Here is a 19,741-nt window from a genome sequence, read left to right as displayed (position 1 = left end):
GTTGTCAGCATCCAGTGATTTAACCTGTAAGTGTTAAAAGTTGGACTATGGAGATCTGTGAAGTTAAGAGAACAAAGCAGTTTATGACTAAGCGGAACTGCTCACATGCAGTGCTTCCCCACTGTCCTACCTTACAGCACAGGAACTAAGAACTGGTAGCTTCTGTATGTTACAGTTAAGTTATGCAAAAACTATTTTAGCACGCACATCTAAATAGCTAAGTCTACTTTAAGATTTCAATTAAAAGCCTAGTCGTTTTTTCCTGTGGTCGTTAGTGGCGTCTATTATTTTGTTGTGTGCAGAGTAAATAGAAAAATCTACCTTTCCCAGGTGAAAATCTGTTCAATAGAGCTAAGCGTTCTAATTCCGTTTAAAGAATATAACCTATGTTCTTAATTTTTGGTGGCTTATTTTTGAGCTCTGTCTGCATTTTTATGTATAATGCTTTGATCTCTTGCAGATCCCAGCAAGCTTTTATGCAAAGTGGTTTGTCTCAGCCATCACCAGTAGTTCTGTCTGGTACAGCCTTACACAACTTCCCAGCAGTGCAACACCAGGAGCTTGCTAAGGCACAGTCAAGCCTGGCATTTCAACAGACTTCTAATACACAACCTATTCCTATCTTATATGAACATCAGCTCAGTCAAGCTTCAGGACTGGGAGGCTCTCAGCTTATTGATACACACATTCTCCAGGTAGGAAATGCTCCAAAATGCAAAACTTCTGCAATGGTTTGATACAGATAATGCAATAATAAATCAAGTATTGCTTAGCTTAGGGTAAGTCCACCTCCTTGATAATTGCATGATTGTCAAGGTGGCAGGAAACTTAAGACTCTTGGAAGAGAATATTCTTTTGATTTCATGAAGGTACATTAGTATAATCTCTGAATTGAGGATTTTTCCCCAGACTACAGGGCTCCTTGCACTGCTATCACTAACTGGAGCTTCAGATTTAATTTCTGTTGTGGTAGGTGATAAAGGGCTATTCTGCCACTTGCAAATGAGAGCTTTATCACAAGCTGAAACCTTCAGGTTGTCAGGTTCCTGTGTTGTGGTTTGTACTGTACTGGTTGAAATACAGAATAATGTTCCATGCCATCTCTGAACTGCTCTCCTAAGTATTTTTTAGTGCAATGGTGTCTTTCACTCTTCCTAGGCCAGAGCTACTCTCACCCAGGCTTCAAATCTGTACTCTGGGCAAGTTCAGCAGCCTGGCCAGAGTAATTTCTACAACACTGCACAGTCTCCCAGTGCTCTCCAGCAGGTAAACTATGGCATGGTAAATTTCCTAAATTGTATTCTTCTTAAAAGCATGTTGTTCTTGATGTTTTTTGTGGGGTGGGCGTGGAGGTGGGGGCTGAGACAATCTTTAATTCTTCTGAAAGGCAAGAATTGAAAATTGATGGCACAGGAGAGCTACTGCAGCAGCACTGAAAAACTGCATTGGTGAGAAGTTGGATGGCCTACAAATTCATGCTGATCATTTCTCTCTGGCATCCTTCTCTTAAATAGTTCATTCTCCAGTGAAAGGCAAAGATTTAGTTGGCACAGTGATGTTGCTAATTGATTGCAGCATATGCTGCCTTTATGGGGGCAGGTATCAGTGATGGTGGAGACACAGACAAACTCCAGATGCTTAGTGCAGCTTAATTCTTAACACCAGGTCTCACTGAGGTGAAACCTCAGAGCTGCTACATATGTCAATGATATCAAATATATAGAAAACAAATGAGAAGTCAGCAGATAGATTATCATACAGGCAAACAGGACAACCAAGTCAGTAACCAGTAACCTATGTCAGGAGGTTTGTAAAATAACTCCAGCGATTTTAAGTTTTTGAGTTCTTTCATGAAAGATCTGTTGACTTGCTATGTGCAAGCATTCTGTCATATTTACAGGATGCTGTGCAGTGGTTTTCATCTTCTCATTAAATTTTATATTTTTTTTAATGGCTTTTTAAAAAAAAAAAAAGGAAAAAAGCTTATGATGGGCTGGTTCTTGATAATAGACTAGTTCATACGCATGAAAAGTTGCCAGGACAGGTATCTAGAAGAGTCTTAAATTGAATCTCGTGTATTGAAAATCTAGCATAAAATTTTAAGGACCTTTTTTAGAAGGGTTAGTGTTACTAATGTGTTCATGCTTGGCTGCCTCTATACTTTTAATCTATGTTATCCTTCACAGCAGAACATTAGTAAGTCTTTCACATCTGGAGAATATATCATTCTTCTAGTCACATTCAGAATATAATTTTGCAGGTTGTGGATTGATGGTCAGACTAGGAAATGCAGCAGCTCCTACTGGGCAGGTCACTGCTGTGGTATTTTCACATTTATCACTACCATTTTGTGGTGGTTTCAGCCTGCAGCACTCCCTGTTAATCCAAACAAGGAACAAGCTGTGGTGGTCTGGTTTTTTTTTGGTTTTTTTTTGGGGGGGGGGGGATAAGCTCAGAAATCCTAGCTTTTGGGACTCCCAGAAAATAAACTCTAGTTTTCATCCCAAGCAGTGTCCTTATGATGACTAAAATCATTTTGAGTTTAAAAAAATAATAATTTTTTTTAATTAAAAAAAAATGGCTATTTCATTCTAGTTTTAGTGTCTGAGTTGAATTAAATTTACTACTTCATACGATGAAATTGTGTTGAATGATGTTGGAGTTAGTAACTAGCATGCAACCTTGTTTCTTAAAAGCAAAGACCCAAATGCCATTAGAACTGATTATAAAGGCAGGCTAAACAATAAATTCAGTTATTTGCTTGCAGCTCTCTGGGTAAATGTGTGAACTCATTAAGCCATTTATTTTGAATGTAGCTGAAATCATAGAGCTGGTAAAGAAAGTTAAATAATGGCCCTTGTGTATATGTTACTGGTGAATTTGTATTTTTTTCCAGGTGACAGTACCTTTGCCAGGATCACAAATTTCTTTGCCCAACTTTGGATCCACAGCACAGCCACTTATTGCCCTACCCCAGTCTTTACAACCACCACTACAGCACACACCACCACAAGCGCAGGCTCAAAATCTAAGCAGACCTGCACAAGTAACGCAGCCTTTCAGAGGATTAATCCCAGCAGGAACTCAACACAGCATGATTGCTGCAACTGGAAAGGTAACAATATCGGTAAATCCACCGTACAAAAATTAATACAAAGCACAGCTGTATGCTGTTTTATAGAACCAGCACAGCAACCTGTGTTGACTCTTGCATCTAAAAACCTGCCTTGACCTTAAAAGGCAGGGAGGGGAAGACAGAAAAGCCAGTGAAGATTAGTCATGGATTAGTAGGGTATTTCATGTAGAAGTCACTTAGAAATGAGTACAGAGACATTGTTTGAGCAGCAGGCAAACAACATTACACTGTCAGGCCTGGTTTCTGATTGTGGTCATGCATGTGTTTGTCATTTTGCTCCAGTATGAGACCAGGAACAAGTTCTAAGATTTCACTCACATGCTTCCAAACCACCCAGTGCACCGGTCACATTTGTAATGCCTCATTCTGCTGTATGAATCTGTTCTGCCATATACCTGTTGTACTGTCAAATAGGGGATGCCTGCAGTTCAGGGTAGATCTAGTCTGCCCTGTTCTCCAGATTGATGAGTGTCCTGGAGAATTCCAGTCAGGTAGCTGTGGTGAAAAACACTGCAAAAGAGAAATTTACGCATTTTTGTGTAGATAACTCTCGAGAAGGGAAGTTATCCCTTGTACATTTGTGAGGACATTAAAACCTGCTCCGTTGTGTCCTGGAACTTGAATCCAAGAGTGAATGTCAAGGGATCAAATCTTTCCGGTGCAACAAACTGGAGTTTTAGGGGCTGCAATGGACTCTATCAGCTGTGACGTTAAACCGGAATTAAGCTCTACTAATGTTGCTGGGGGTCTGCTTTTCTGAATAGCACAGCAAGGTGCGTATTGAGAACATAGCATTGTATACAAGGCAGAACCTTTGATGTGTAAAAAAGGATGGTCTTGCAGCTGAAGAAAACTGTCCTTGAGTGACAGCTCCAGTAAGGAGATCATACTAAAACAGTGCAAGAAACTTGAATACCTAGGAGGGAATTATCTCTTCTCCTTTATCTGGAGCTGCTGTGGTAATTGCTAATGAGGATGTGTGGAGCTGGCTTCCAATCACAAGGTCTCTTGTCTTAGATGGAATCACAGATTTACAGGCACCTGGGATTTTCGGATAGTGTGCAGCACAACGCAGTTGCAGCATACTTTCAGGTGAGCAGTGGGTGATAACACTGGACATGAACACAGCTAAGCTTTGTGTCAGGTATAGCAAGGTCTTTCCCCAGAGTAGGGAGTAGTGGAACTGCACCTGAAATCCTTACAGCTTGTAGCCTAGATTTTAGGGTGCTTTTGAGTATAAAATGACCCTGCTGTCCCAATGGTTTACAGCTGTGACAAGAGAAAATCTCTCTTGGGCATTAATTCTGTGTCTTGGACAGTAATGCCAACCAGAATTCCACATTACCTGTATGAAGTTTTCATCCTGTCACCCACCAGAGTGTATGGTGGGTTTTGCAATTTTCTACCTTCATAGGATCTGGCCAAACCTTTTCACCTTTATAATTTTTATGAGCCCATCTTCCAAGCAGCAGTGTGTTTCTTGCTACAGTTGTCATTGGAAAATGATCACTGATTTCAACAAGAAATGAGGAAGAGCTACAGTGGGATGGTGGCCTTCGGTGACTTTCGTGCCCCATTTTAAGGGTTCCATCATGTTTCTGCTGAAGAAAGTCAACTTAAAACAGCCACTCACTTTTAACTGATTTATTGTTGCCGTTATGCTTCATGGCTGTGTATGGAAAGATACTGTTCCAGAAACTAATTTATTCTGTTGAGTGTATCTGCAAAATAACATGCAAGATTTGTTGCTCCATTTAGAGTCTGCAGATTTTTTGCGTGAATGACAGCTCTGTTTTTGCTGTGCTTTTGGTTTTTTTATAGAACTGGATTATGTTATGGCACTTTTCACTTCAGGATTTTTCAGGATTGTGTCTGAATATTTTCATGTGGTACCCAAGATGGGGAAGGAAATTTCAACCCTGAAACATTTTATTTTTTTTTTTTAGGGCTAAATGTGTGAAATCAGTCATGAATCCCCTTTCATTATGCAGGAAAATCAAGTTAGAAATCCAGTACCATTGCTGGAAGTGCCAAATAGCGCAGGAAAATTGTACACAGAGGTTCTTGGGCTGCTGGGGTTGTCCTAATTGTTAAGAAGCTGTTTTCCAATCTGACTTTTACTTCCACTTAACTGACCTATTTTCATTAAGAAAAATGTGAGGTAAGCTAACAGTTACTTAGTAAATGTAATTTTTCTTTGAATAAGAACTAACATGCCAAGTGCTGTGTTTTTCAGATATCGGAAATGGATCTGAAGGCCTTTGGAGGTGGCATTGATGTTAAACCTGGAACACCACCAGTTAGTGGTAGAAGTACTACTCCAACATCCAGTCCTTTCCGGTAAATCTCTCTTAAGCTCAAAATTCCTTGAAATCAGAGCTAGAAAATGTACCTACTCATGCATGAGCAGCCAGTTCTGAAAGGTATGAGGTGAGGGGCTACTAATGTAAAATACAGTGCTTAATCTCAGCTTAAAAGCAGCATTCTGGTAGATCATCAGATCTGCTATACTTGGCTGGAAGTATATAGCTCTGAATTAAAATGTTTAAAATATTTTTTGTTAATTAAATGAAGCTAAACAGATAATGTAAAAAATGACCTGGGATTGTTCCAGGAAAACACAGAAGTGGTAGGGAAGATGTACTTTGGGGTAAAACTCTAAGACAGTTTCTCAGCTGCGATGCTCAAAGTAAAAACACTTAAAGGCTTACACCTCAGTTGTGGCAACAGTTCTGTTAGAGAACTAAGAGTTGGTACAAGATCTATAAGCTTCTCACAAGTGAAATTACTAAGCTGTTTGCAGGTTTGCTTGGTTAATTGACAGAATTAACAGAATCTTGCTCATATGCAGATGCACTTCATGGTAAACCTATAGGCCTGCTTGTGGGTGAACTTATTAGTGGGCTGAAGGAACTTGGAAATGGAACTTTGCTTCATGACAGTTTTGTTCCTGAAAGCTGCCCTCCTATGCATAGTAACTATATTTGGTGGCTTTCACTGTAGCAAACTGGCAGCGTTCAGGCTTTTCTAGTGAAGCAGAAATGAGAGTTTGATGACCTCCTACATGCAATGCTGAAGTTGTGCCTCCAATACTTCACCTAAGAAAAAAGTGAAGGGATGAGGAAGAAGAAACTTGAATTTGCAAGCTGGTCAGCATTTAGGACAATTGACTCTATGGTATATATCTTAGAGATTCTACATAAGATGTCTTTTCTCCTAGCAACCAAAACAGGGCTTATCATAAGCTTTTGCTCTGAAGTGTAGAGGTACTGGGAACATCGACAAAAGCACAATAGATCTCAAGAGTTCAAAGTGAAAACTAAACAGAGTTCTTTAAGCTTATAAAATGTTGACGTGTTTTGAGTTTAGCTGGCTTCCTTGCCACTGGTGCCCTGCTGCTCATTTTATGTTAAGTAAGTGTATCACCCACACACTCTGCATGAGAACTCTCTGCAAATCAAGTTCCATTTCCTAAAGAAGGCTGTTTGCTCTTTTTCTGAGGGCTGTTTGGTGCCCTTCCCCCAGATAATCTTTCAGATTTCACTTAATTCATGGTGATTCAACACCTCTTAAAAGTTTTAAGAGGGTCATGTTCTTAGCCAGATAAAACAGGGGGAGAGTGTTTTCTGTGCATACTTGAAATCTGTTCAAGTGCGTTTTGAAACATTTGACAACAGGTCAGAGTAGAAGCAGCTGCACATGGCAGCTTCTGCTGCACATGCTTAAAGCCTGTTGTGACAAGCTCTGAACTTGACACAGTAGAGCAAACAGTGTAAAGAGGTGGTTCTGAACATAAGATAGCAAGGATGGGAAGTGGAACACACTTTTAACATCAGTATTTGTGTTATTAATACTTTTGGGAAAGGTCTCTTTCATACAGACTTTACCCTGGAATCTTTCCATATCCTGAATATTTCTGATTATGGTTTCTGTTTGTATTCTAAGTTCTGGGTTTGTTTGCATTTGAAACCAGCTCCTCTGAGAGATTGTTTTCCCCCCTCCAATGCTGAATTTCTAGTTAAGTTGTAACTAAAGGCAGAAACATCCTCTGAATGACAGCAGTGTGATTCTGACTGGTGTTCTTTTCTTTAGGGCCAGTTCTACAAGTCCTAACAATCAGTCCAATAAAATGAACAGCATTGTCTACCAGAAGCAGTTTCAGTCAGCAGCTGCTGCTGTGCGAATGACACAGCCGTTTCCTGCACAATTTGCACCACAGGTAGGTGATTGGTGGCTTCCTACAAACAAATCTGTTTCTCTCTATGACCTGGTGACTCTAACTTGGCTGTGTTTCCTCAGGCTTTATCATGGGGAGATACAAAATGGAATCCTTAAAATGAAATGGTGTGAGAAAACTGATTTCAAGATCAAAGCCAAAAAAACCCCTCTCTGGTCTTGCTAACTAGTAGTGCAGATTTTGTGGTGTGTTTAATTTTGAGAGTTCTGTGCAGACTGAGGATTTAATGCAAGTTGTGAATGATGTAGAACAGACTGTTGTTCTGATGGCTTCCCCATGCAGCTGTAATGCACCTCATCCTGCAAAAACAGATATTTGGTTGTGGAAGGGGAAAAGCTTTGTGTCTCAGAAGGGTCCCAGTGCATATTTTAAATGTTTAAAGACAAAGCAGAATTGCAGTTGTTTGTCTGAGATGCAGCTCTGAAGTATTGATGGAGCAGTTCAGGTTGGAAAGGATCTCTGGAGGTCATACGTCCGTACAAGGCAGGGCTGATGGCAAAGGGTTTGATTTGTTTCTGGCATTCCAGGGAGCACAGCAACTGTAGCCAGGCTGCTAGGGAAATGTAGCCTCTGTAAAAATGTAGGATATTTGTCTTTCAGCATTTGGAGTGTTTGACTGCAGGACTTGATCTGATTTTTTGATTGCCAGCAGTAGAAACTACCTAGCCTTTCGAGGGCTGCGTTTTACTGTGACTCCTCTGCTGCCTTGCATGGGTCTTCTCCCTTATTACATGCTGGGTTTAAATTGTTGGTACTACTTTTAGGCACAGCAGCACTACAGGGCTGTTTTTTTCCGAAGTTCAAGCATGGCATCTCTTAACATAAAAGCCTATTTTCTTGACATCAGTTTGACAGCAGAGCAGCAACTTTCTTTTTGCCCCTTAAGATAATGCCAACATACAATCTAGTTGGCAATTTTCTAATTGCGAAATGTCTCTTTTTGTTGTTTTTCCCCCACTTAGATCCTCTCTCAGCCTAACCTGCTCCCTCCATTGGTAAGAGCCCCATATACTAACACCTTCCCAACGCCTGTTCAGAGGCTGCCAGTAGCACTGCATAGTCAGATGCCGTCTCAGATGACCACAGGCCTTATGAGCCACCCTCATTTACGGCGTGTGGCCAGAGGTCTTTGTGGATCAGTATCTGGAGCCAGAGGCAATCAGGCCCAGGCTGCGATGAAGGCTGAACGAGACATGAAGGTTAGTATTTGAACAGCAGCGCTGTTAACACCAGTTCGGTCTTGACAGCTTGTAGGGCAGGAATGTTTCTGCAGATCATGTCTTCATTAAAATGCCTCTGGACCCAAAGCCAGTAGCGGGGCCTTTAACAGCTGAACACAGACCTTCTCTAAGCCCTATTTTTTTTAATAAGAACTTCAGACTAAAAAATTTGTAGGGAGTTTCCTTTATCAAGTGGTCTTGTGATCAGCAGTTGTGAAGCTGCCACTGCTGTCAAAGGCAATCTGACAACTAGGTTTCAAGAGCCTGGATTTTTTGAATGAGTGATGAAGCCTACAAATCTGGCTGCTAGCTATCATTTCACATCTGCCTCCCCAGCTCTGAGCAGCAGTACGAACCCTCCTGTTCCAGCCAGCCTCGCTCCTTGGTGACTCTGGAGATTCATTTCCCAGTGGTTTGAAATGCCTGTGATTAATTCTCTGTGGTAGAATGCAGTAACATGGTACACTCCACAGAAGATGTGGCTGCATTTCAGTAGCAGGTGGTGAGAGTCATCTAACTTATTAAAGCACTTTGGGACCCTTCAGGTTGAGGCATACTCTTCTTGCCAAGGCAAGACTGCAATATGGGGCATCTGTGTAGGGACACCATAGTACACTTAGTTTGTTTTCTGCAGAATAAGTTGCTTGTATGAATAGATGGTACTAAGGAGCTCGTTCATCTACTGTCATTTGCTGTAACCCATGCATTGAGGTGTAAAAGCAAAAGAGTGTGGTTTTTCTGGTTACATCTGGTTGTAGGAGAATTAATTGCCCCTGAAATTCTAGGTACTCGGTCCGTTTAGTTTTCTACCACCAGCTTATGCTAGCTGTAGACTTACCAGGTGATGCTTAGTATATTGTCTTGAGTCTATATTATGAATTGAATCTAGCCAGTCATAGCAAATACTAATACGTAGTCCTGGTTTTCTCAATCTCCCTGCAAACACTGTTCAGAAGAATGTGAGCTATTCTGTCACGCTTGGTTACTTGTGATGAAGTCATCCAGCCTTCTAGCCTTAACCTCCAGGGATGGCTGAAATCTATGCAAAAGATTTCAGGTGTCCATCTGGCTCCGGTAAAATCAGACTGTTGCTGCAGTCCTGCACACCAGACTTCACAGGTTTGTTTTCTGGTTTGCGCTGGTTGAGTTACTTGGAGAAACTACACAGTATTAAAGCCAAGACCTCTTGTTCCAGGCTTTTGCTGTTTTCTCCCCCATATTGCGTCATGTCCCTCATCCCCAGCCCTGTTTTCTATAAAAAAGTATAAAATACTTAGAGAGGTACATGGAAGCTTAGTGTCTGTATTTAGTTGGGGTTCCTTGTATGAAGATACACCTTTTTATTTTTAAAAAAGGTGTTTGACTGCATTGGGCTTAATCATGCAGCTTCCAAAAGATTGAACTCTTAATGCAACTCCTGCTTTGCCCGAGTCTGGGCAGGAATGCCAAGTGCTTGGTCTGAATCATCTGCTCTGCACAGTGCTTCACTGACAAATGAAAGGTTTGTTGTAAAACTGAAACATGTACTCAGAAAATCTGAATTTCTCAGGTGCAAGGCAAGGTTACCGGTAGGATTCAGAGGAGGGATTTGAAGGAAGCCAGGCAGCAGTTTGTGCTTCCTGGAATGAGCACCTGCTTTGACTGGGAAGCAGATAAGGCTTCAGCTTACATATAATGCAGCCTTGAACCCAGTTCACTTGCATCCCTGTTGCAGACTTTGAAGTCTGTGTCCAGAACAACAGGAGGAAAAAAAAATGGGTGCTCAGTCTAGATTCTGCTGCTGTGATACAGCCTCTGCGCTCAAGAAGTCCAGACCACGCGGCAGGAGAAATGACAGCTGGCATGGCCCTCAGTGCGGATGGTAGTGTCAGGGCACGGGTAGCGTGCAGACACGGGCGCCTTCTGGTCACGTCTGGCTTTTTACTGAGGAGTGAAGGTTCAATTTGAGCCTACTGCAGGCTGTGTTTATACTTTTTAAGCTCTGCAATAATAACTGGCATAAAAATATGTTAGATAATGTTTCAAACTGTTGTCCTTGATCGTCTTTTCTGGGGTAAGGGTTAGGAAGAGCAAGGGAAGCCTAGGCATGACATTAAGCTACTACTGAGGAGCCAGGTGCCCAGATGTGGTGACATCTGGGAAGCAACCAGATGGACATTGCCTTTCTAGGAAAGTCTGGCCACTGCAGTCAGTCCTTCCTCTTTCATTTAGGAAATACTTTTGTGAAGTCACTCTTATTCAAATGCTCTCTCTTCAGTAAACATATTTTTTCCCTTTAAGGCAAAGCAGAGAGCAGAGGTACTTCAGTCGACCCAGAGATTCTTTTCTGAGCAGCAGCAGCAGAGCAAACCCATAGGAGGCAAAGCACAGAAAGTGGATGAGAACGGGAACAAACCCACTGAGGCGATTGCTGACTCTTCAGGAGTCTGCCAGGACAAAACCGAGGAAAAGCCTACCCCTGCACCTGCTACAGCAACAAAACCTGTTAGAACTGGACCAATCAAACCTCAGGCAATCAAAACCGAAGAAACAAAATCTTAGAGGCTGTATTTCCATGGAGGTGGGGGAAGAGGGGGAGGGTGGGTGAGATGACAGCAGCATGAATTTGTAGCCCAAAGGATGAGACAACAGTCTTCTCTCCCTGCAGGGCTCTGAACAGCGTAAAGGGACATAGAAGCTATTAGCAGTTATGGATGCAAACTGCTGCATATCCAACTGAGCTTCTAGGCTCTTTGGGCTTGTATCTTCTCTAACAGCATGAAGGCTGCTTTTGGTGTGTGCACATTCTACATGTGTGCGTGTGTTTTGGCTTGCACACCTGTATGCTTCCCAAAGTGAAAAAAATTTGAGAAATGTCAACGGCGGGGAAGAAGGTGGTCAGGGAAGCATGTTCCTACCTGATGAGATGAATGCTCTTTATTTTTCTTCAGGCTCTGATCTTCAGCTGCTATTTATCTTTTTATAAACCCATGAGTAGGAGAACATGCAGATCTGAAGATGGTGCTGGGCCAAGTAATGTGTGTTAAGTTTTTAGTGACTTAAGAAACTTCTATCTTGTAATAAACAGGGGGATTCATATAGCTGGCAAAATTGCGTTTGCCATGTGACATCTAACCTAAGGTAACACAAAGAGTAACGCTGATGATGTTGAATTCCCCTCTGAAGGCAGTGCTTTGCTGGCTGCTGCTTCTTGGATGACAATATACTGTATTTAGATCACCATATGAAAATGCTACTTGGCCACCTGTGTTCTCTACACCCGCTCCCCCCTCAGTCGTTCACCTCTGGAGTTGAAAGGTTCATTGCATCAATAGTCAAATTTGTTCTGTTCACCTCTGTCCAGCTATCTTTATATGATGCGAGTGGTCTTTAAACGGTTTCCAGCTTATGTCTGTATACAGCAATGAGCACTTAGAACTGTGCCACGAGAATAAAAGAAACCTTATCAGATTAAAGAGAATTTTATCTAAAAGGTGCATTCTTTATATCAGAGCTGCGTCGCACCACCTCCTTGCCCACAGTGTGCTGGAAAGTAGAATCAAGTCAATTAAAAATGCCTTTTTAATTGTATCCTCTAGTATTATAGCTGTAGGACAGTACTGTATGATACTTCTGTGAATGTAAGATATCCTGTACCTGCTTATGATATGTAGTAGTGACTGTGCTATACTGGAGCTGTTTTTAATAATGTTATTCTAGAGGTTTTTTTCCAGACAATGATTGAAAAAGCTAATAAAAAGCACCAGGTACCACATCAGTAGCAGAATTTGCTGGTTTTTTCTGGGATTTTTTTTTTTTTACATTTTTTGGAAGGAAGAGTTGAGAGTCTAATGTGTATAATTTTGTTCAAATGACTGCAGAAGCTGGAAAGGCTGTTGCTGCTATTGATGCCTAGTGAATCGCTATTGGTTATCTTTTTATATAAATATATATATAATTTGAATTTTTGGAAACTTTAGCTGTGATGTCAACTTTGGAAAAAAGTATCCCACTTGTAGTGTGAGTTGGCATTGTACAGAAATTAACAGCCATATTGGTCTAGAAATGTTAAACTTAATTTTTTTCCATTTGTACAGGGGTAACGCACTGTATTAAATATGTACGGTCTTATTTACATGGGTTTGATTACAGAAACTAATAAAGTATTCTCTAAATAAAGTATCCGGGTAATCTCATGATTAGCGCAGGATGCAAGGAGAGCACCTGAACATCGTGTGCCAAGTGAAGAGTGTGTATTACAGCTTGGGAAAACAGACTTCTAAAGAAAAATGGTTTGAAACAGCTGCTTTTTTTTTTTTCCCCTGGCACTTTTGATCTCATTCCCCAGCGAAGGTCTCACAGGACGTGGCTTCCATCTAGCTCTGGAAGGAGGCTGCCGGTTGCGCTTGCAAGACCTTACATCTCCGGCGTGTTGGTGAGCTGCCTGCTGCTAGAGACTTGGGTTTTGTTTCCTAGAGAAGAGCTGCTCGTCAGAGGAGACCAGGACAAACCCAGCCCATTACTCTCATTTTAGCTGGTGGGTGACTACAGGCACCGGCTGCACGGGCACCCTCGCAGCAAGGGGCTGTTAAAAGCAAGAGCTTTCCTGCCGAGGGAGCAGGGAGCAGGACTGAGCCTTGGCGTGAGCCTTCGCACGGATGCAGGAGGCTTCCTTCTTGTGCTGCTCCTGAACTGCTCCCTTCCCAACTCACTGCAAGCAACACGCACTCGCTACCACATGTTCAAATCACAGAGTTACTGACTCTGCCTTTAAATTTGGGGCAGAATGAAGGGTTAAGCATCCTCCAGCCCCTCAGTTGTGGGGCTGATGGCATCCCTGCCTCCCTGGGCTCCGCGCCCTGGGGCTGTGGGGTTATGAGGAGGCAGGATTTTGCCAGCTGGCCACCAGAGGGAACTTGGTTCATAACAAACACCAGAAACCTTCTCTGTTGGTCTCTGAGAAGTAATTCCTGCCTTGGGAGAAGGTGCTGGCTAGCAATGCACCTCCAACAAAGAATGGAAAGCCAGCCGGGGGTGTCGGGGTGGCTCTGCAAGCGCTGCTGGGAGTTGTGCAGATTTGCTTTTGGTCAGGGCTGTTGCTGCCAGCCCCACGGTGGATCAGTCAGAGCAGGTGGACCTGCCCACCTTTGGTGGGGTGGGAAGCTGTGGTTTGGGGGGCACCGGAGGAGCTGGAGTCCTCTGCTGCCGAGGTCAGTTCTTTCAGGGGGTAGAACTGCAGCCATGTGGAATAAATAAAGGTGCTGTAATGCACGAACAGAGCGATGGGTAGGAGTAACCTCTGAGTAGGTAACACCACAGGTAAATCGCCCTTTTTACAGGAACCGTACAGGCACAGCTACAGCAAACGCTCTGGGAAAGGAGGATGAAGGTAGGGGAACTGACATTGGTTTGATCTATAAATGTGCGATAAAAGAGTAACAGAGTTATGCTGATATTTCCCTGGTTTGAGGCTATCTTCTGCCTGGTTCGTATTGGAAAGACCCCCTAAAAATGGGAAATCGTTCACTGTACTATTTTTAAGGAAATGCTGCTGAAAGGATCAATCCTAAATTCTCCAGTAAAGCCACTAGAAAAATCATGAATTTCCCACAGTCGGCTGTGGGAATGTACCAAGTTTGGGGCTTTCTCTTGTGCTGAGCAGAACAGGGATAATATTTCTGCAGAAACTTAATTAAAAGAAAATGCTTGGGCATTTTGTGCATCCGAATAACCATGTTTTGATGTGTGCATCTCCAAAACAGCCCTGAACCACCGTGGCTGCCTTTGAGGCCAGGTTGAGCTTCCAGTCACTGACCCTGGTTCATTGAATATTTTTGTGACACTTAACCAGATAACTTGCTCTTGGCCATTTACGCTGGAATAGCTCTTGCTTTTTTAATTTGATTGGGATTTGGTGTGTAATCTCTTTTCTAGGACTCTGGTCATCACAAATAATTGTGCTGAACCTCCCATAAATTAGGGAACTGTTTTGTTTGGGGAATTCACTTTCTTTTCTCTTAATAATGTTCAGTCTGTGAAAAGACCGTAACTTTTCTCAAGGGCAAGAGCAAGAAGGGGGTTAATGTGACTGGGGCCAGATCCAGCAACCCCCCTTGGCTCAGGCTGGTTTCTTGCTGGGATGCGGGAGGGGAGGGACACTCTGGGCTTGTTTTTGCAAAGCCCGTTAAGTAAAGCTGTGTATTCAGCGCTGTTCAGCTCCAGCCCAGCTTTCTGGAAATCCTGTGTACATTGGCTTGTCTTTGGGGTTGGTTTTTCGTTTGGGTTTTTTTTTCGTTGTTTTGTTTTTCGGGTTTGGTTTTTTTTTTTTTAGTCAATTAAGTGATGGCCTTCCCAGCCTGAAAAGACCCCGGTTGCTGGCGGAGAGCAGGGAATGGCTGGGGCTGTCTGCCCTCAGTGTCTCCACTCACTGAGAAACCGTTGGTGCTGCTACTCCCTGGGGACCTCTGAACAAGCCCTCCCTTTCATGCTGAGGCTTGACTCGCGCCTCTGGGAAGCTGCGGGATGAAGGGGGGGGCTTCAGCTTTGCCTCCTATCCTGGTGTTGGACAGAAATGCCGTTTTCCCATCCTCGACGGCAGGTTTTCTGCACGTTGGGTGGACGGCTGCTTGCCAGGCTGCCCCCGGCTGGATCGGGTCTGCCTGCTGCCTGCCTCGCTCTTCCCAGCCCCAGTGGGTACGTGACAGCCTCTGCCTGCTCCTGGGTGACCCCCATAGCTGCCTTCACCCCCAGCTTTACCGCCCTGGATCTTGCCCTGGTGTTTGCCTTGTTCCTCTGCACCAGGGTGGGTTTTTGCAGCAGGACAGAGGGATGCTGCGGGGACAAGGCTGCTCCCCGGGGCAGGGCTACGCACGCCTGTTTTCTGAGGCTGGGGGAACCTGTAATGCACCACCAGTTTATTGCAGCAGCCGCGGTCAGTCATGGTGGGACCCCTCTCCCCGTGGTGGGACCAGGGCCCCCAGCTCAGCGCAGATACGCGTCCTCCTCCTCGTACAGCACCCAGCTGGCTGCGATGGCGGGTGTGGGGCTGCGGTCGATGGCGGGGTCATTGCCGCCCCCCATCACGAGGATGGGGAAGGTGTCATCCCGGGGCACGGCTTGTGGCACCCCGCACCCCCTGAGGACCAGGGTGCCACGCACAACCTGCTGCAGCACGCAGGTGACGTAGCCCCGGCGTGGCGAGGAGCCCTGGGGGGCCCCCGGCTCCTGGGACGGCACGGGGCCCTCGGCATTGGAGAAGATGGCGTGGCTGACGGCAAGCGGAGGGATGTGTCGCCGATCCAGCTGGGCTGAGCCCTGGGGCCCGGAGGGTGCGAGTCCAAATGCGGCGCAAATGGGGCAGGGGGCCGGCGGGGCGGCGGAGTCTTGCCGCAGGTCACGGGGCTGCCGGGATGCGCCACGGCGGTCGAGTGGGCGCATCACTGGCCGGGGGGACACCTTCGCTCAGGCCGAGTTGTGATGAGCATCCCAGGCCTGCCAGGGAGCGAGAAAGGGTCTTTCAGCCTCCTGCCTACCCTGTGGCCCCAGGTCGGTCCCCCATGGGATGCATCCCATCCCACACCTTCCCCAGCCCATCCTGGTGGTCTAGCAGGGCCCTTACCCCTTTCCCCCCCCCACCGGATTCACCAGGGCAGCCCTCACCGTGGAGAAGTGCGTGCAGCCTGCAGCCGGCACCCGTTGCCCTCCCTGCCCCGGCACCCCCTTATCTCCTGCCCTTCTAGAACCGGGTCAGTTCTGAGCCAGAGCCCATCCCTGCGGCCTCCCGGCTCCAAGTGGTGCCGTCCCCTTGGTGAGCAGCCAAACACCCCGGTGCTCCAACAGCCAAGGGGGGCTGCCTCCGTCCCCCACATCCCTCCCACCCTGTGCTCCCCCCCAGGGCACCAGCCAGCCCAACCTGCAGCCCTGCCACCTGGAGCTCATTAATCTTTCCTATTCAGTAAATCTCCGGGGTTTAGTGCTGAAGCTTTAACTTTTATTCTGATTCAATGCTTTGGGCATGTCACAGTCCCTCTTCACGCTAAATAAAGGTGCTCCTGGGATCAGCCCTGTCAGCAGCTGCCTCCCAAATGTGGTGTTTTTCCTGGCCAAAGCCCTACAGCTTCCCCTGCCCCAGCACCTTCAGCCTGTCAGAGCATCAAGGGGGGTACCAGCGCTTTACAACCCCCTCTGGGCTCCAGCGCACCAAACCCCAAAGAAAACCCAGGTTTGGAAAGACGACGTGCAAGGCAGTGTCGGTGGGCAACGTTTATTGGGCTGAGACCCTCTGCATCCCCTGGGGGATGTGGCCGCTGCTGCCCCGTCTGCCCCGAATGCCAGGGCGGGGGGAAGCCTCCTACAGCCTTTCTACAATAAATAGTTAAAACAGCATGTTTTGGCCCAGCGCGGGGAGCACTGCCAGCCGTAGCTGCTGCACCGCTTCAGTGGCCAGGCACGGCCAGTAAAGCCAAAGCGCGTGGCCAAGAGGGGCTGGGCGTGCCAAGCTATGCTCTGCCAGCACTCCTCCCCACTCCTCTCAGCTTCTTCTTCTTCTTCCTCGATAAAATAAGGCTTGTGCAATGAGTGTCCGTATTCCCCGTTGCTTTTGATCCTGCCGGATGATTTTTGGAGGCAGCTGAGCTCTGGGATGACCCCCAGCACTGGCGGTGGGGGATGCAGCGGGGCTTGCGGGCTCTTCGCAAGGGAGCTCGGCTCTGCGGGGGTGCTGGTGGTGGGCGAACGCTGTTCTCCTCTGCGAGGCTGGCACAAGCCAGGGAGGCGTCCCCAAAACTGCTGCTGCTGGTGGGGGGGCGGGTGTGGAGGGCAGCAATGGTGCTCGTGCTCAGCCAGAGCGAACCCTGGCCCCACAAAGGGGATCGCTGCTTGCAACCGAGGAAGGCATTTATTTTAGGCAGAACCCTCCTGCACAGCATCTCCCCACCTCCACCACCCGCCCTACCCAGCCTTCACTATGCCTGAGCCCTCACTGCTCCAAATCCGGGATGGCCGGGCTGGGTGCTCCCGGAGGATGCCGGAGCAGCTCAGGGCTGGCTACCACCGTGGCCCATCCAAAACCTGCCGAGGCTGGGGAGAGACATGTTGCTGGCTCAACCAGGCTCTGGAGAAGCACTTAATTTCTCTCCCCTGCACTCGAGCACAATGGGATGTTGCCGGAGGTGCCAGCAGGGACATTGGGGGCCCCATCACGGCGTGGCTGGGCAGCACGTGGCCCCCACCATCGCCCGGGGCTGTCCGAGGCAGCGCTCCCGGCCGCACCGGGGGGAGCTGGGCAGCGAAGCGGGGTGCCGAGGCACGCACAGGGGTCGCGGGAGCTGAGCCGGCGTGTCCCCAACCCCGGCTCACGCCTGGGAGAGGCGGACGGGGTAGGTGACCATGTTGAAGCTGTCCCAGGCGAAGAGCTGCCGCTCGGCGGGGTTGTAGTCCACCATGCTGAGGTAGCGGAAGCGGTTCTCGAAGGGGATGCTGAGGGCCCGGCTCGTGCCAGTGGCTGTGTCGTAGGCGAAGTTGATGGTGGCATTGGGCGCCGAATAGCTGCTGACAGTGTAGAGGGTGCCACAGATGACGAAGGAGTTGGCCACCCCCCGCTTGCGGATGTTGGTCTCCCAGGTCCGCCGGATCTCCAGTGTCTCGGGGTCCAGCTTGGAAAGGACGATGGCCCCCCGGGCCTTCTCAGTGCTGTAGATCACCCAGAGCCCCGTCTCATCCACCGCCAGATCAATGTCAGTGTAGCCCCCCCAGGAGTAGGGGTACTGCCCGTGGTAGCCGGCGCCGGGGATCTCCCTCTCGGCCGTGATGGCCTCTCCCCGCAGGTCGTAGCGAGCCAGGGCACGGGAGCGGCGGGGCTGGAAGAAGAGCCCGCCACGGTAGATGACAGCCCCTGTGCTCTCCAGGGGCTGCGGCAGGATGTGCACCTTGGCGGGGTAGCCCTGGGCCAGCTGCTCAGCCGCCTCGTACTGGAAGAGCTGACGGACCTCCGTGCCCACCGTGTCCACGCGCCAGGTGGTGTCCTGCGTGAAGGGGGGCACCGGCTCCGGGTCCTTCATCCACACGCCGTACTTGCCGGCGATGGACTCTGCCCGGCCGAAGACGACAGGCTCCCCCACCCACACCAGCTCGCCGCAGCCTGCTCAGGGACAGGAGGGGAGAGAAAGGGGTTATTGCTCAGCGGCGGCGGCCCCCGGCGAGCCCCTCAGGAGGGCCAAGCGGTATTTATGAGCAGCGGAACGTGGGGCCAGCCGGCCGTGCCGGTGGCAGTACCCGAGTCCTTGCTTCCTGGGCGGCCGAGCGCGGTCTCCTCCAGCAGCCGGGATGCGGGAACCTCCGTCCTCTCCGACTGCAGCTCCTGGTAGGCGAGGGGCTGCGGGTCCCAGCGGGGAGCTGCGGCAGGGCCAGGCACAGCATGGGCAGGGGCCGTGCCTGTCCTCGCCACCCTCGGGGGGCTTCACGCTGGACCATTGCCCCCCAAAACGCCAACACCTGGGTCGCGAGCCCCGTGCCCCCTCCCGCTGCAGCAGGGCACATCTGTGACCCACTGATGGGGACCCCGCTCTGCAGCCGCTGAGGTTGTTGCCCCCCAGGTGCGGGGTTTAACGCTCCTTGGGGGAAACTCCTAATCCCCCCAGATTAGTGCAGTCCCCCGCGGCACCCCTCCGCTGCGGGGCAGATGATGGGATGACGAGGGCTCCGGCTGCCAGCCCCAACTGAGGGATGGGGAGGGGATTTGGTGCGATGGCCTGCGACCCCCCCGGTAGGGCTGAGCCCTGCAGTGGATGAGTGCCCCACCGAGGTGCCCGAGAGTGGGGGGGCAGCAGCGGGTGGACCTCACGGGGAGCAGCAAAGGGACTTAACCAGCGTCCAGGGGAGAGGCACCGGCAGTGAGTCGGCAGTGGGGATGCACGGGGGGTCCCGGCCCCCGGCACTTACCTTTGCCGGGGCCACGCAGGGCATCACGGCCTGGCCCCTCTCCGCCGGGGGGGCAGCGGGTGGCCCGCAGCCGGGTGATCTCCTGGGTGTTGCTCTCCAGGCGCCTCCCCAGCTCCTCTTTCTCCCGCTCCAGCCGCCTCTTCTCCTCCTCCAGCCGGGATTTGGCCCGCAGCAGCTCGCCGTAGGCAGCCTCCAGGCGAGCGGCCGGGGCCGCTTGCTGGGGGTCCCGTG

General features: G+C 48.2%; 3 protein-coding genes across 20 annotated transcripts in view; 2 read left to right on the top strand and 1 right to left on the bottom strand.

The window, feature by feature from the left end:
- Nucleotides 1-12,359, top strand: part of PRRC2C (proline-rich coiled-coil 2C) — a 65,388-nt gene extending 53,029 nt beyond the window's left edge. For 8 of the 18 annotated variants that reach the window (XM_010581386.1, XM_010581421.1, XM_010581350.1 and 5 more), the window contains 7 exons: nucleotides 461-695; nucleotides 1,159-1,281; nucleotides 2,897-3,115; nucleotides 4,154-4,228; nucleotides 5,373-5,476; nucleotides 7,229-7,355; nucleotides 10,874-12,359. In XM_010581386.1, coding sequence (XP_010579688.1) covers nucleotides 461-695; nucleotides 1,159-1,281; nucleotides 2,897-3,115; nucleotides 4,154-4,228; nucleotides 5,373-5,476; nucleotides 7,229-7,355; nucleotides 10,874-11,134 — 1,144 coding nt within the window. In that variant the 3' untranslated portion in view covers nucleotides 11,135-12,359. The other 10 variants (XM_010581429.1, XM_010581412.1, XM_010581485.1 and 7 more) reach the window with 7 other exon arrangements.
- A 4,997-nt stretch (nucleotides 12,360-17,356) lies between these two features.
- VAMP4 (vesicle-associated membrane protein 4) overlaps nucleotides 17,357-19,741 on the top strand; it is a 15,016-nt gene continuing 12,631 nt past the window's right edge. The window contains exon 1 of the mRNA XM_010581301.1: nucleotides 17,357-17,368. The gene's annotated coding sequence lies outside the window, so the exon portion shown is untranslated. The remainder of the gene's footprint in view (nucleotides 17,369-19,741) is intronic.
- The window catches only part of MYOC (myocilin, trabecular meshwork inducible glucocorticoid response), a 2,712-nt gene continuing 896 nt past the window's right edge, over nucleotides 17,926-19,741 (bottom strand). Inside the window, exons 2-4 of the mRNA XM_010582153.1 lie at nucleotides 19,511-19,727; nucleotides 18,845-18,964; nucleotides 17,926-18,710 (exon numbers count right to left, since the gene is read on the bottom strand). Of these exons, the coding sequence (XP_010580455.1) occupies nucleotides 17,926-18,710; nucleotides 18,845-18,964; nucleotides 19,511-19,727 (1,122 nt within the window). The remainder of the gene's footprint in view (nucleotides 18,711-18,844; nucleotides 18,965-19,510; nucleotides 19,728-19,741) is intronic.

The sequence above is a fragment of the Haliaeetus leucocephalus genome, unplaced genomic scaffold (genome assembly GCF_000737465.1).
Source record: "Haliaeetus leucocephalus isolate CR32 unplaced genomic scaffold, Haliaeetus_leucocephalus-4.0 Scaffold76, whole genome shotgun sequence".
NCBI lineage: Eukaryota > Metazoa > Chordata > Aves > Accipitriformes > Accipitridae > Haliaeetus > Haliaeetus leucocephalus.
Note: the sequence above shows the minus strand (reverse complement) of the source record. Positions and strands in the feature narration are given on the sequence as shown.